The sequence below is a fragment of the Amphimedon queenslandica genome, unplaced genomic scaffold (genome assembly GCF_000090795.2).
Source record: "Amphimedon queenslandica unplaced genomic scaffold, v1.1 AMPQUscaffold_12465, whole genome shotgun sequence".
NCBI classification, from domain to species: domain Eukaryota; kingdom Metazoa; phylum Porifera; class Demospongiae; order Haplosclerida; family Niphatidae; genus Amphimedon; species Amphimedon queenslandica.
This window is the reverse complement of record NW_003547298.1, coordinates 6,174-19,624: the sequence shown is the minus strand read 5'-3', so window position 1 is coordinate 19,624 and position 13,451 is coordinate 6,174. Positions and strand designations below refer to the sequence as shown.

At 33.4% G+C, this 13,451-nt stretch overlaps 2 protein-coding genes across 2 annotated transcripts in view; both read left to right on the top strand.

The window, feature by feature from the left end:
* The window catches only part of LOC100641606 (fibroblast growth factor receptor 3-like), a 10,616-nt gene extending 775 nt beyond the window's left edge, over nucleotides 1-9,841 (top strand). The window contains exons 2-12 of the mRNA XM_020003957.1: nucleotides 12-143; nucleotides 206-376; nucleotides 427-502; nucleotides 552-1,051; nucleotides 1,300-1,593; nucleotides 1,716-1,847; nucleotides 1,896-1,976; nucleotides 8,683-9,013; nucleotides 9,181-9,367; nucleotides 9,439-9,581; nucleotides 9,645-9,841. Of these exons, the coding sequence (XP_019859516.1) occupies nucleotides 12-143; nucleotides 206-376; nucleotides 427-502; nucleotides 552-1,051; nucleotides 1,300-1,593; nucleotides 1,716-1,847; nucleotides 1,896-1,976; nucleotides 8,683-9,013; nucleotides 9,181-9,367; nucleotides 9,439-9,581; nucleotides 9,645-9,750 (2,153 nt within the window). The 3' untranslated portion in view covers nucleotides 9,751-9,841. The remainder of the gene's footprint in view (nucleotides 1-11; nucleotides 144-205; nucleotides 377-426; nucleotides 503-551; nucleotides 1,052-1,299; nucleotides 1,594-1,715; nucleotides 1,848-1,895; nucleotides 1,977-8,682; nucleotides 9,014-9,180; nucleotides 9,368-9,438; nucleotides 9,582-9,644) is intronic.
* A 21-nt stretch (nucleotides 9,842-9,862) lies between these two features.
* Nucleotides 9,863-13,451, top strand: part of LOC109587733 (muscle, skeletal receptor tyrosine-protein kinase-like) — a 5,515-nt gene continuing 1,926 nt past the window's right edge. Inside the window, exons 1-9 of the mRNA XM_020003958.1 lie at nucleotides 9,863-9,988; nucleotides 10,128-10,286; nucleotides 10,336-10,506; nucleotides 10,568-10,643; nucleotides 10,698-11,197; nucleotides 11,417-11,686; nucleotides 11,873-11,977; nucleotides 12,026-12,106; nucleotides 12,363-12,693. Coding sequence (XP_019859517.1) covers nucleotides 9,937-9,988; nucleotides 10,128-10,286; nucleotides 10,336-10,506; nucleotides 10,568-10,643; nucleotides 10,698-11,197; nucleotides 11,417-11,686; nucleotides 11,873-11,977; nucleotides 12,026-12,106; nucleotides 12,363-12,693 — 1,745 coding nt within the window. The 5' untranslated portion in view covers nucleotides 9,863-9,936. The remainder of the gene's footprint in view (nucleotides 9,989-10,127; nucleotides 10,287-10,335; nucleotides 10,507-10,567; nucleotides 10,644-10,697; nucleotides 11,198-11,416; nucleotides 11,687-11,872; nucleotides 11,978-12,025; nucleotides 12,107-12,362; nucleotides 12,694-13,451) is intronic.

Here is a 13,451-nt window from a genome sequence, read left to right as displayed (position 1 = left end):
GATACGTCTAGTGGATGGAAATAGTCCAAATGAGGGAAGATTAGAAATATGTATTAATGGAGATTGGGGAACTGTTTGTGATGATTTGTGGACACGCACCAATGCTCAGGTAGTCTGTAGACAACTGGGATACTCTATTGATGGTAATTTTTTACATAAAAATTTTTTATAGGTATGTTTTTCTACATGTCTTTATTATACCTAGGTGCTGTATTTCTTAGTAGAGCATTCTTTGGTGCTGGGAATGGGTCCATATTATTAGATGATGTTGTTTGTTCAGGATCAGAAGATACAATACTTCAATGTATGCACCGTGGTTTTGGGTCTCATGATTGTGGACATGATGAGGATGTAAGTGTGCAGTGCTCAGAATCAGGTAAATTATAATCATTTGCTAGTATAATGACTCATCATGTTTGTACTTAGTAACTATAGAAGAATTTGTTGATAATGTCACAGTGTGCAATACTGAACTTGATAGCCAACTGTGGTCATTGATGAGGTATAAGCATATGAACATTATTTTGTTAATGATTATAGTTTATTCTTAGTACCAGTGGTAGGTGTGAGCCTTACATTAAAAGAGACTCTGAAGCTGGAGTTTGTGATGACTTTTATATTCCTGGTACTGATTATGTATACATTCCAAATAGGCGTCTTGGAGGCTCTCAGAATCTTTTAAGACAATTTTCGGAAGAACTATATGAGTACATTCCATCAATACCAGCCCGCTGTCGTAATATTGCTATTAGAGTTCTGTGTACTCACTATTACTTGCCCTGTGGTTTTAATGGTACCCTGCATGTTCCACTTCCTTTATGTCCTGATGTGTGTCGATACTTGTCAGAAACATTGTGTCCTGATATTTGGTCATTCACTGCTAGTTATCTTACCTCTGATCAAATTCATCCTGAATACCGAAATGATGAGGGAATCAAATTGCCATCATGTAACAATACCGATAAGCTAATTGATTTTTTGAATCTCACTAGTGACTGTTGCTCTAATGGACGTGTTTCACTACCACAACCAACTGTCACAAAAACCAAAAGTGAATGCATATACAATCATTAAATAAAGATATAGTTTAATGATTCCTAAGATGTAATATCTGTTTATGGTTTAAGTACAAGCAAACAAGCAAAATAATTGCTAGTTTGTAGGTTAAGATATCAGTCATTAGGGACTTTTGAGAAGTCAATGAAGTGTTGATTACATATTGTGTGATAATGATAACCCCCTGTGTTTACAATAAATGAACAACTTCTCATGCTTATCATTTTATATTATTTACTACAGGCCATGATTCAACTAGTACACCTACTTCCTCAGTTATCCTGTCAGGAACAACTACTACTATCAGCACTATAGTAACACTAGAATCAACTGTATCTTTATCAATGGTCATTCCTAGTGCTTCTTCATTTAAATCGACATCAGTTATAATCCCATTAGCAGTAACTATTCCACTAGTTTTAGTAGTAGTATTTATAGCAGTGTTATTCAGTGTCTGTTTGATTAAGAGGAAAACAAAGATAAAGCAAAGGAAGATAGTGCTGCATGAATCTCAGCTTGGCTCCAGGCCTTCATTATGTAAGTAAAGCTATTTATGTAAAAGTATAGCATGTTTTATAGACCCATAATGTTTATCATTAGTAGACAAGTGTGAGCCCATACTATACTGATACTATCATTTAGCTTTCTCTTCTATGTAGCTCCTGATAGCAGTGAAGACAACATTTATAATTCCAGTAAACGAATTAATATCTCATCAATGTACATGGATCAGTTATCAGATTATATAATATCAGGATCAATCATTGAAATACAAGAAACTGTTGGACAAGGTTTGGGCAACACTGATAAATGTATCAATTAGTTTTTACTTTGTTTAGGTGAATTTGGGATAGTTTATCGTGGTGTAATGACAAGTAGCACTCAATCGCCAAAAGCAGTAGCTGTGAAAACATTAAAAGGTTTGTCATTTAATCTTCTTACACAAAGTATTTGCATTAAAGTATGCTAAATTTGCTTTATTCTAAAAGTTATATCTGTTATATATATTCACCATAGCTTAACAGTAACAGTCTTATTTTAGTAGTTTTCATTAATTACTCTTCATTTAATGCAAGTGAATTTGTGTATAACTGTATATGCATTGTAAATTTTAGACCTGCATGGGGTGAAGTACAAAACCTGAATTTAATTTAATCAAAATCAAAGCCCGAACTAAATATACAACATCAGAAATATACATCAGATTATAAAAATGAAAAATTTTCTCCTAGCTATTCTTACAAAATTTGGCGAGAGACTCTGTACTTAGCACATGGTCTCAGGTCAGATTTTTTTAGAAAATAAAAATTCATAAAAAATCTAATTTTGATTGGAATTACCTCAAACTAGATATATAACATCAAAACAAGTACTAGTATCAGAAAAAAAAATGTGAAAGTAGAGAGTTCTTGTTAGCCTTTTTAACAAAATATTTTTGACAAAATTGTTTTCAAAATTTTTAAAAAATCCAGTTTTGATCAGAACCACCTAAGATTAAATATCAGGGCATGTAGAATCTATGTGTATCAGGAAAAAACAATAAAAGTAGAAAGTTGCAGTTTTTGACAGAATTTGGCCAGAGATAGAGGACTATTGTCTCGGACAAAATTTTTGTAAAAATTATAAAATTTTAAACAATACAATTTTGATTGAAATCAACTCAAACTAGATCTACAACATCAGAGCATGCATGTGTATTGGAATAAATTATAAAAGTGATGGCCATTTTTTACAAAATACAAAATGTACCAAGGATCTGGGTTTTCTTTAAAGCTCTACTGAGCAAGCTAAGTAGCTCACTTCATGAGCTGGCAAGAAGCTGAGCACTATACTGGTAAACCCTGATTGTCACACTTCCATTTACTTGTATACAATGCCTGTACATATAATCCTATAATGCTACTTAGGTAAATTTAGAGCATTTTTTCCTGCATCTGTATTGATTAGGTATTAGTACACTATGACAACTCAATTTTGATAAAAATTCTCATTACATTTTGTCAAGATTAAGCCTCAATTACAATTATGTTATTTCTAATAAAATGAGCCTCTAATTACAATTATAATTGTAATTGACCCCATGCAGATTCGATTTTGTCATTATCAATTTAAAAATTATTTAACTGTGCTTTTCATATTTTTACATTGTAAGCTATAATTGTTGTAGGTTTTTTTAAAGAGAGTGATATTGATTCATTACTGGATGAGTGCATTATAATGATGTCATTTGATAATTTAAATGTATTACCACTGATTGGTGTGTGTCTTGATCTTGGACCAGCTCCATACATTATCATGCCTTTCATGTCAAGAGGAAGTTTATTGTCTTACCTCAAGAAAGAGAGGCCTAATCTTACAGTAGCTGATACCAGTGAAGAGGATATTATACTGAATGTCAGGAAACAGTTACTCTCCATTTGTTTACAAGTTGCCAAAGGAATGTCTTACTTAGCTTCACAGAGGTTCATTCATCGTGATCTTGCTGCTAGAAATTGCATGTAAGTCTTTGACTGCACATTAATGTGATGTAATGTATGTATGTAGGATAAGATGTATAAATTGTTGTAGAGCTAGAGTTGCTTTAGCATCACCCCTCTCTCCCCAGATTTTTATGTAATAAACTTAATTTTTATACTGTCTAGATCTACTTGAAAATTTTTACTGTGACTTTAATTTTTATTAGATTAGAATTAAAATATTAGATCACGTGTATGATTACATGCCACATTCAATAATACATGATGCAGTTTTATTACATAACAATTAAATCACAACACAATTTTGAAACGCAAAAATTTTCTACTGCATTAATTTTCACATTCACAGTAATTTGTTAGTTGTTTAGCAGCTTCATAAGAGACCATAATGTATAAAGCATTATTATAGCCCTCCCCTGGATATGTAGTAGATATACTTAAATTTTTACTGAAGTCTTCGTACCAATTATTTTTTCTCAATAGAATGAAGATAAATAATTTTTAATAGTTCATTATCAAGGAGTTTTATGTATATTGTTTTATGTACATTAGGATTGATGATAATGGTATTATTAAAGTGGCAGATTTTGGTCTCTCTGAAGACATTTATGCCTGCAATTACTTCAGGCAACTAAAGGGCAGTGATAATAACTCAGGATCATCAACAGTTAAACTACCAGTGAAATGGATGGCATTAGAGAGTCTTCATGATGGACTGTTCTCTGAAAAATCAGATGTTGTAAGTATTCATTTTCTATTGTAATTTAAATGCAATCACTATCAATTTTTTAATTTTATTTTTATTTACAGTGGTCTTATGGTGTTCTTTGTTGGGAAGTGTTCAGTCTTGGTAAGGTACCATATCCTGGTCTGGATCCAATAGGAATAGTGGAGTTACTGGATACTGGAGGACGATTGCAATGTCCACATAATGGAGCCTGCTCACAGGAAATGTAAGAACATATTTTGTAGTGTAAATAGATACCTTTGTGCTGTTACATTTCTTTTGCTCAGTATTATGTTTTGGTAATAATCTTATGTCATCTTTATTATAGATACTCCTTGATGATGTCATGTTGGTCTGAGTCTCCAATTGATAGGCCAGTGTTCAGTGATTTAGTTTCATCAATTAATATTCTCATTGAACCATTAGCTGGCTACCTTGATTTCACTCAAATTAATAACACATGCATAAAAAAAGAAAATAATTATTATTGAATAATTATTTTTGTGTAACATTTTGTATGCATAATAATTATACTTTTAATTTTTGAAAACTTTTCAAACTTTAAAGCAAAGGCTGTACATGACTCACATCAACCTTGTTTTGTGTGGTAAAACACGCTAGGCCACGTCTGGTTGCTGCGTATATAGCTGTGGTTGTTGGTTTTGCTTCTCTTCTCATTTAGTGTTTAATACCGACAAAGTAAGCCCAAGCTTATTTTAATCTGCTCAATTGATCTAATCTCTCTTTTTGTTTTACAGGCTATATAATCAATCACATGGTCATGCACTGACCTAAAATAGATTTATGCATCAACAAGAGTAGGGAGTTGAGTAATGGTTGTGGAAACTTACAGTATCTGAATAGTCTGCAGTTTGTTGAGTCTATGTGGTAGATTAAACTAATTGCTGAGGCATTAAAAAGTAATTATCTAAAATACAAAAAGTAAATGCATGTAATGTAAAATTTTGCACTCAACTATTTGAACTTGCATGTTGACATGAAATTTTGCTCATGCATAAATTACTCATTTATTGCTTTTGTTGTAAAGAGATTGATATTGATTCTTTACTGAATGGATCTCTTCAGTAAATTTTTTCAAGTTGCTAATGAAATGTCTTACTTAGCATCATTTATGATGATCTTGTTGCTATAAACTGCATGTAGTCTAAGTCTTTAAATTTAAAACACCAGTAAATCTATTTTAACTAATTTTTATTTCATGAATTGATAATAATTGTATTGCTAAAGCTGATTTTGGTCTATTTGATAACATAATATGCCTACAATTACTTCAGACAACTAAAGGGCAGTGATAATAGCTCAGGATCATCAACAGTTAAACTACCAGTGAAATGGATGGCATTAGAAAGTCTTCATGATGGACTGTTCTCTGAAAAATTAGATGTTGTAAGTATTCATTTGCCATTACACTCAATCATGCAATCATTAGTCTATCATTTTTTAATTTTAGTCTTATTTACAGTGGTCTTATGGTGTTTTGTTGGGAAAATTTCAGTCTTGGTAAGGTACCATATCCTGGTCTGGATCCAATAGGAGTAGTGGAGTTACTGGATACTGGAGGACGATTGCACTGTCCACATAATGGAGCCTGCTCACAGGAAATGTAAGAACATATTTTGTAACATTGCATAATGCATATAAAGTGATACCTCTATGTTGTTAGTTTCTTTTGCTCAATATTATGTTTTAGTAATAATCTCATTTTATTTTCATTATACACACTCCTTGATGATGCTCTGTTGGTGTGAGTCTCCAATTGATAGGCCAGTATTCAGTGATTTAGTTTCATCAATTGATAATCTCATTGAACCTTTAGCCGGCTGCCTTGATTTCACTCAAATTAATAACACTAAATAATATATAATCTAAGTTTTGTAAACTTTACAAAATTAATGGTATACAAACTATATGAGACTAACCCTCATGGAGTCTAGTTTAAACCTATTTTTTAAATTCCACTGGTATTACAGGCTAGGCTATTTTTAAATAAATAAATACTCGTGTTGTTGCATATTTTACTGAGTTATTGGTATTAGATCTATGCTTCTCTTCTCATTTAGATTTTAGTGCCTAATAGATTCTAGTTGAGAGAAATCTATCAATAATTTGTGGGTGTGGAGTCCATTGAGGAGCTAGGCCTACTGTCGATCATGTATCTCTTCAGACTGTTCTTGGTGTTAGATCTACTCTGTTGCATGTCAGTTATTTCTAATGGTAAATATTTCGTTTGTCTAAGATTGTTTGTCTATACCAAGCCAGGGCCATTCCCCAGGCACAGTTTTGTTAGGCCGGTTGTGGAAATCATGGGGGCTAGCGAACCTGGCTAATCAGGCACTAAGCAACTTGTTGCTAGCAACCAAGCCAAAAATTCTATTCTTGGGCCTCCATATGCATGTTGCTTACAAGATCAAAGTAACAACCAACAAATGTTACCAGCAACATGTTGCCTAGTGTATGCCTGGCTTAAGGCACTGACATTCTTGTTTTTTTATGCAGGTTGTTTTTATGGACAAATACGTCTTGTGAATGGAAGTGAATCTGAAAATTTAGGAAGACTGGAAATATGTCGTAATAACATATGGGAAGTAGTTTGTAATAATAACTGGTCATACACTAATGCTCAAGTAGTCTGCAGGCAATTGGGACACATGCACTGCTGATGGTAACTTTAATTAAAAATAGAGAGTGCTGGGTGATCATGTGCTATTTTCAATAGGTGCAACAATTTTTAATGAAACATATTTTGGTGCTGGAAATGGATCCATATTGCTAGATGATATTGTTTGTTCAGGATCAGAGAGCACTATACTTCAATGTACTCACTCAAGTGTTAGGTCTCATAACTGTGGTCCTAATGACACTGTTGGTGTACAGTGTGCAAAGTCTATTAATAATGTCTCTGTCTGTGATACTGAATTCAGTGACCAGCTCTGGGCTTTAATGAGGTATTTTTACTATCCTTTATTAGCTATACAATATGCACTTTCAATTAGGGCCAATGGAAAATGTGAACATTATTATAAAACAGACAAAGAGGGATTGTGTGATGATTTTTATGGTCCTGATGTTAGTTATGTGTACATTCCTAAGAGACGTGTCAATAATTCTCAGATTCGTTTGCGCAAGTTTTTTGAGGAAGCAAATGGGTATATTAATCAAGTACCAGTCAGCTGTCGTGACATTGTGAAAAAAGTTATGTGTACTCACTATTACTTGCCCTGTGGTTTTAATGGTACCCTGCATGTTCCACTACCTTTATGTCCTGATGTGTGTCAATATGTGTCAGAAGCACTGTGTCCTGATATTTGGTCACTTCTTGTTACCTTTCTTATTACCAACATTGCTGATCGGGAATACAGTAAATACACAGGAATGAAGTTACCAGTTTGTAATGATACTGACCAATTGATTGATTATTTAAAACTCTCTAATGACTGTTGTTCTGATGCAGGTGTTCTATTACCCAGACCAACTATCATAACAAGTAAATTGTTTATTGTTGAAAAAATAGATGATTGATAAACAATAGTAATTGATTTTAATTGTGAGAGTTACATCTAGGTACATTAAACATCTTCCTATAGTCATGGCCAATGCAACTACTCATACTATCCATACAAGAGAAACAAGAACAATAACAGATGTTACTATTTCTCATCCATCTGTTATTGATACCAGTGACACACCATCTGTCTTGAATCAACAAACATCTATTGTAATATCAGGAATAGTCACATTTCTATTTTTGTGTCTGGTAGTGCTTACTGTAATTCTCCTTGTTGTCTATATTATTATGAAGAGAAGGAATCATAAACAAAAATGGCAACTTACAATGGCAGAAATTTCAAAAAATCCTCTTAATTCTATTCCTTCTTCATGTAAGTAGACAATACTAAAATTGCTAATTCAAAACCAATTTTTGCCTGAAACTACCAGTATACATGTTTATTAATCATGGCATTGTGCATCATATTCTGAACATGTGTAAATCTATGCTCATCTATCTTTTTTAGTACTGCAAAGTGACAAAAAAGAAAACACACACAACTCTAGCAAACCAATTGAAATTTCATCTGAATATATGACACAGCTGTCAAACTATATAATACCAGGGTCAAATATAAGCATGCATGGGACAATTGGACAAGGTTGGCAGGGTTTTAAAGATCAATAATTGTTGTTTTATATTCTATAGGTGAGTTTGGTATAGTTTATCATGGAGTGATGACAATAGAGAATAAAATACCTGAACCAGTTGCCATAAAGACTTTAAAAAGTAATTATTGAGCAAATTGTAGTCTAATTACAGTGACCAAAATACAAAATGCAAATGTAATGTAAATTTTTTTGAAAAATTTTAAAATTTGCTCACAAATTTACTCATTTATTGCTTTGTTTTAGGTTTTTATAAAGAGAGCGACATTGAGTCCTTACTGGATGAGTGCATTATAATGATGTCATTCAATAATTTAAATGTATTGCCACTGATTGGTGTGTGTCTTGATCTTGGACCAGCTCCATACATTATCATGCCTTTCATGTCAAAAGGAAGTTTATTGTCTTACCTCAAGAAAGAGAGATGTAATCTTACAGTAGCTGATACCAGTGAAGAGGATATTATACTGAATGTCAGAAAACAGTTACTCTCCATTTGTTTACAAGTTGCCAATGGAATGTCTTACTTAGCTTCACAGAGGTTCATTCATCGTGATCTTGCTGCTAGAAACTGCATGTAAGAATTTCATTCCAACACCAATTTCTCATAAACACTTTCACTATCATCTGTTGTCATGCACCCTAATTTAAATAATAATTTGTCTTCCTTAAGTTATTATGACTTCTCTATTGCTAAATGGAATACCTGGTAGTTATTTTTGCATAAATAAATTTTATGCATAGGATTGATGATAATGGTGTTATCAAAGTAGCAGATTTTGGACTATCTGAAGACATATATGCCTGCAATTACTTCAGGCAACTAAAGGGCAGTGATAATAACTCAGGATCATCAACAGTTAAATTACCAGTGAAATGGATGGCATTAGAGAGCCTTCATGATGGACTGTTCTCTGAAAAATCAGATGTTGTAAGTGTTAACATTTTCATTACAATTTACAAGCAATGACTATCAATTTTTTATTGTATTTTTATTTACAGTGGTCTTATGGTGTTCTTTGTTGGGAAGTGTTTAGTCTTGGTAAGGTACCATATCCTGGTCTGGATCCAATAGGAGTAGTGGAGTTACTGGATACTGGTAAAAGATTGGAGCCTCCACGTAATGCAGCCTGCTCACAGGAAATGTAAGAACATTAACATGCTGCAATTAACCCATTGATGGTTATGTTGTACTTCCTTTAATGTAGTTACTTGCTGATGTTTTCCTGTTGGTCTGAGTCTTCTATTGATAGGCCAGTGTTCAGTGATTTGGTATCTTCAATAAAAGCACTCATTGAATCATTAACTTGTTGATTTTATATATACTGCATGACATGATATTAGTTGCATACATTGCATAGTAAAATAAATATGCACTTGTTCAATGTATATGTTTTTAGAAGATAACTGTAATTTGTTTTGATGTCATGCAGGCTTCTTTAAGGTGTGGTTAGTGCAGCTGAGGCCTGTTGCTTTTGGCTTCTACTGACTATCTACATCATGTTTCTCTTGGCTTTTTTTTCCTCTGCTTGGGTATTATCAGTAGCTTTTGGTAAGCTTTTGTTTTTAGTTTTAACATGTGTTAAAAACCTTTTGCTTAAAAATAGTGTAGAATTTGTTCTCTCTCAGTTGCCATAGATCTATATAGCTAAATTTTGTATTTTCAATTTGTCAAAACTTTTTCAATGTAGGTTGCTCACATGGTCAAGTACATCTAGTAAATGGAAGTGGTCCAAATGTGGGAAGACTAGAAATATGTATCAATGGAGATTGGGGAACTGTTTGTGATGATATGTGGTCACACACTAATGCTCAAGTAGTCTGTAGACAACTGGGATACTCTACTGATGGTAATTTTTAGGTCTACTTTCATTGCATCGATCTCTGTTTTTTATCTAGGTGCTGTATTTCTTGAGAAAGCATTCTTTGGTGCTGGGAATGGGTCCATATTATTAGATGACGTTGTTTGTTCAGGATCAGAAGATACAATACTTCAATGTAGGCACTCAAGTTTTGGGTCTCATAACTGTGTACATGATGAGGATGTAGGTGTGCATTGCTCAGAATCAGGTAATTAATTTCTAGCCTAGTATTATGATTCATCATGCATGCATGTTTTTGCTACTATTAGTAACTATAGAAGAATCTGTTGATAATGTCACAGTCTGCGATACTGAACTTGATGATCAGTTGTGGTCAGTGATGAGGTATAAGCATAACCATTACCTCATTAATGATTTTTAATATTATTGATTTTTTAGTACCAGTGGTAGCTGTGAGCCTTATATTAAAAGAGACTCTAAAGCTGGAATTTGTGATGACCTATATATTGCTTGGACTGATTATGTGTACATTCCAAACAGACGTCTTGGAGGCTCTCAAAATCTTTTAAGGCAATTCACAGAAGAACTTGATGAGTTAATTCCATCAATACCAGTCCGCTGTCGTGATATTGCTATTAGAATTCTGTGTACTCACTATTACTTGCCCTGTGGTTTTAATGGTACCCTGCATGTTCCACTACCTTTATGTCCTGATGTGTGCCGATACATGTCAGAAACATTGTGTCCTGATATCTGGCAATTTATTTCTAGTTCTTTTACCTCTGATCAAATTGATCTTGAATATAGAAATGACGAGGGAATTATACTGCCATCGTGTAACAATACTGATAAGCTAATTGATTTCTTGAATCTCACTAGTGACTGTTGCTCTAATGGACGTGTTTTGCTACCACAACCAACTGTCACAAAAACTGAAGGTAAAATTTCTAAATAAACAAATTTGTGTATGTGTAGTCATTACCATTGTGTAACGCTGTCTAATTAAGCTTTAAGTGCATAATAAACAAACAGCTGGTTTAATTAGTTTGTGTAAACCAGCTAAGTTTTAGATTGATTATTTTAAAAGCATGGTAATGACAACCTGCAGTTTTATAATTATTATTTAATTGCCATGATATGATTAAATAATTCCACAGGCAACAATGAAAACAGTACACCTGCTTCATCACATTACGTGTCAACAATACGGAACTCTATGCTCATTCCTAGTGGTGTCCCTTCATCTTCTTCAAATAAATTAACATCTGTTGTAGTGCCATTAACAGTCACTATTTCAGTATTGTTATTGATAGCATTCATTACTGTATCATCCATTATCTGTGTGATTAAGAGAACAATGATTAAGAAAAAGGAAATGATGCTGCATGCAATTTCAAAGCATCAACATGGCTCCAAGCCTTCATTTTGTAAGCTAACTATTCACAAAATTTTTGCACTTTCCTTTGAAATGAATTGCATGTCCCATCTAACGTTAGATTAAAATTTAATTGTGCTGAAACAAGCTAAAATTAAAGTCAAAATAATTAAGCACCCACACTATATCTGTAATGCTATCACTTAACTTTCTCATATGTCATGTATTTATACAATAGTTTCTGAAAGCAAACCGATTAATATTTCATCAAAGTACATGGATCAGTTATCAGATTATATAATATCAGGATCCTTCATTGAAATGCTAGAAACCATTGGACAAGGTTTGAGTAACATTGAAAATGATCACATCATTTTGTTTTTTGCTTTAGGTGAATTTGGTGTAGTTTATCGTGGTGTAATGGCTAATGATATTGAATTTCCAAAAGCAGTTGCTGTGAAAACATTAAAAAGTTAGTCAAAAATAACTCAACTCTGATGACTACATGTATTTGATGTTGTACTGACTTGCAGTAAAATAACAGATACTAATTGGGAAATTAGATCTGTTACATAATACCTGGTAATCATTTAACACTTGGAATATCCTGCATTAAAGTTTATATTTACTGTGTGCATGGAAGAACTGGGTATATTTTATTTAATTTTGCTATGCAGGTCAATGTGTGTATATTGTTATTATGAATGGTATTACTGTATGCATATTAGGTTTATGTAAGGAGAGCAATATTGATTCATTACTGGATGAGTGCATTATAATGATGTCATTTGATAATTTAAATGTATTACCACTGATTGGTGTGTGTCTTGATCTTGGACCAGCTCCATACATTATCATGCCTTTCATGTCAAGAGGAAGTTTATTGTCTTACCTCAAGAAAGAGAGGCCTAATCTTACAGTAGCTGATACCAGTGAAGAGGATATTATACTGAATGTCAGGAAACAGTTACTCTCCATTTGTTTACAAGTTGCCAATGGAATGTCTTACTTAGCTTCACAGAGGTTTGTTCATTGTGATCTTGCTGCTAGAAACTGCATGTAAGTTACATTAATGTACCTGTACATTATATGTTTTATATATCATAAATTTAGGTTTAAAGTTGATGTAATGGTCAAAATTGTGCATGTGGTTGATTTAACCTTTGATGTGAATCACGTTTTCAAATTGAGGCAAAAAATTGCCAAATTTTAATTGGACTCGTGTAGGCGGGTACTAAGCAGTTGGGTTGTCATTACCCGAGCCCACGCGTAGGCGTGGAAGCGAGGGTAAAGCAGTCGTCCTGTCAGTGTGTGTGTCCAAGCCAAATCTGTTTTCAAGCCTCTGCTGCTTTCTATTTGAGTTCTTAAGAGTCTTATAATCAACACTAGAGCTAGGAAAAGTTTGTTCCTATCAGCCTACTGCTTCATTTATCTTTTCCGCAGGAGCAAAACCTAACAAAGTTGTTGAACTTAGGTCGGCACTCGCACAACTCTTTCATCGTGAAAGGAATCATAGCAAAAAACTAATGAAGCAATAGAACAAAACTTTATCTTTTATTATAATGTAAGAAATTGCTCCAATCATCTTCGTTTTCAAGATATGAGAGCCCAAACATTCATACCTTGTGGCAAGGCTCTCTTCTTCAGAAGTAGCGGCCAGAGTCTTTAAACATCAGGGACTCAATAGACGTTTGTATGCAACAAATAGAACCTAACAATTATATGCTAAACTGTTTAAAACTCGAGAAAAACTAAAGCTTTCTTGACCACTTAGCCCACCATTACTCCATCACTGTGTGTGCGGGTGAGGGGATCCT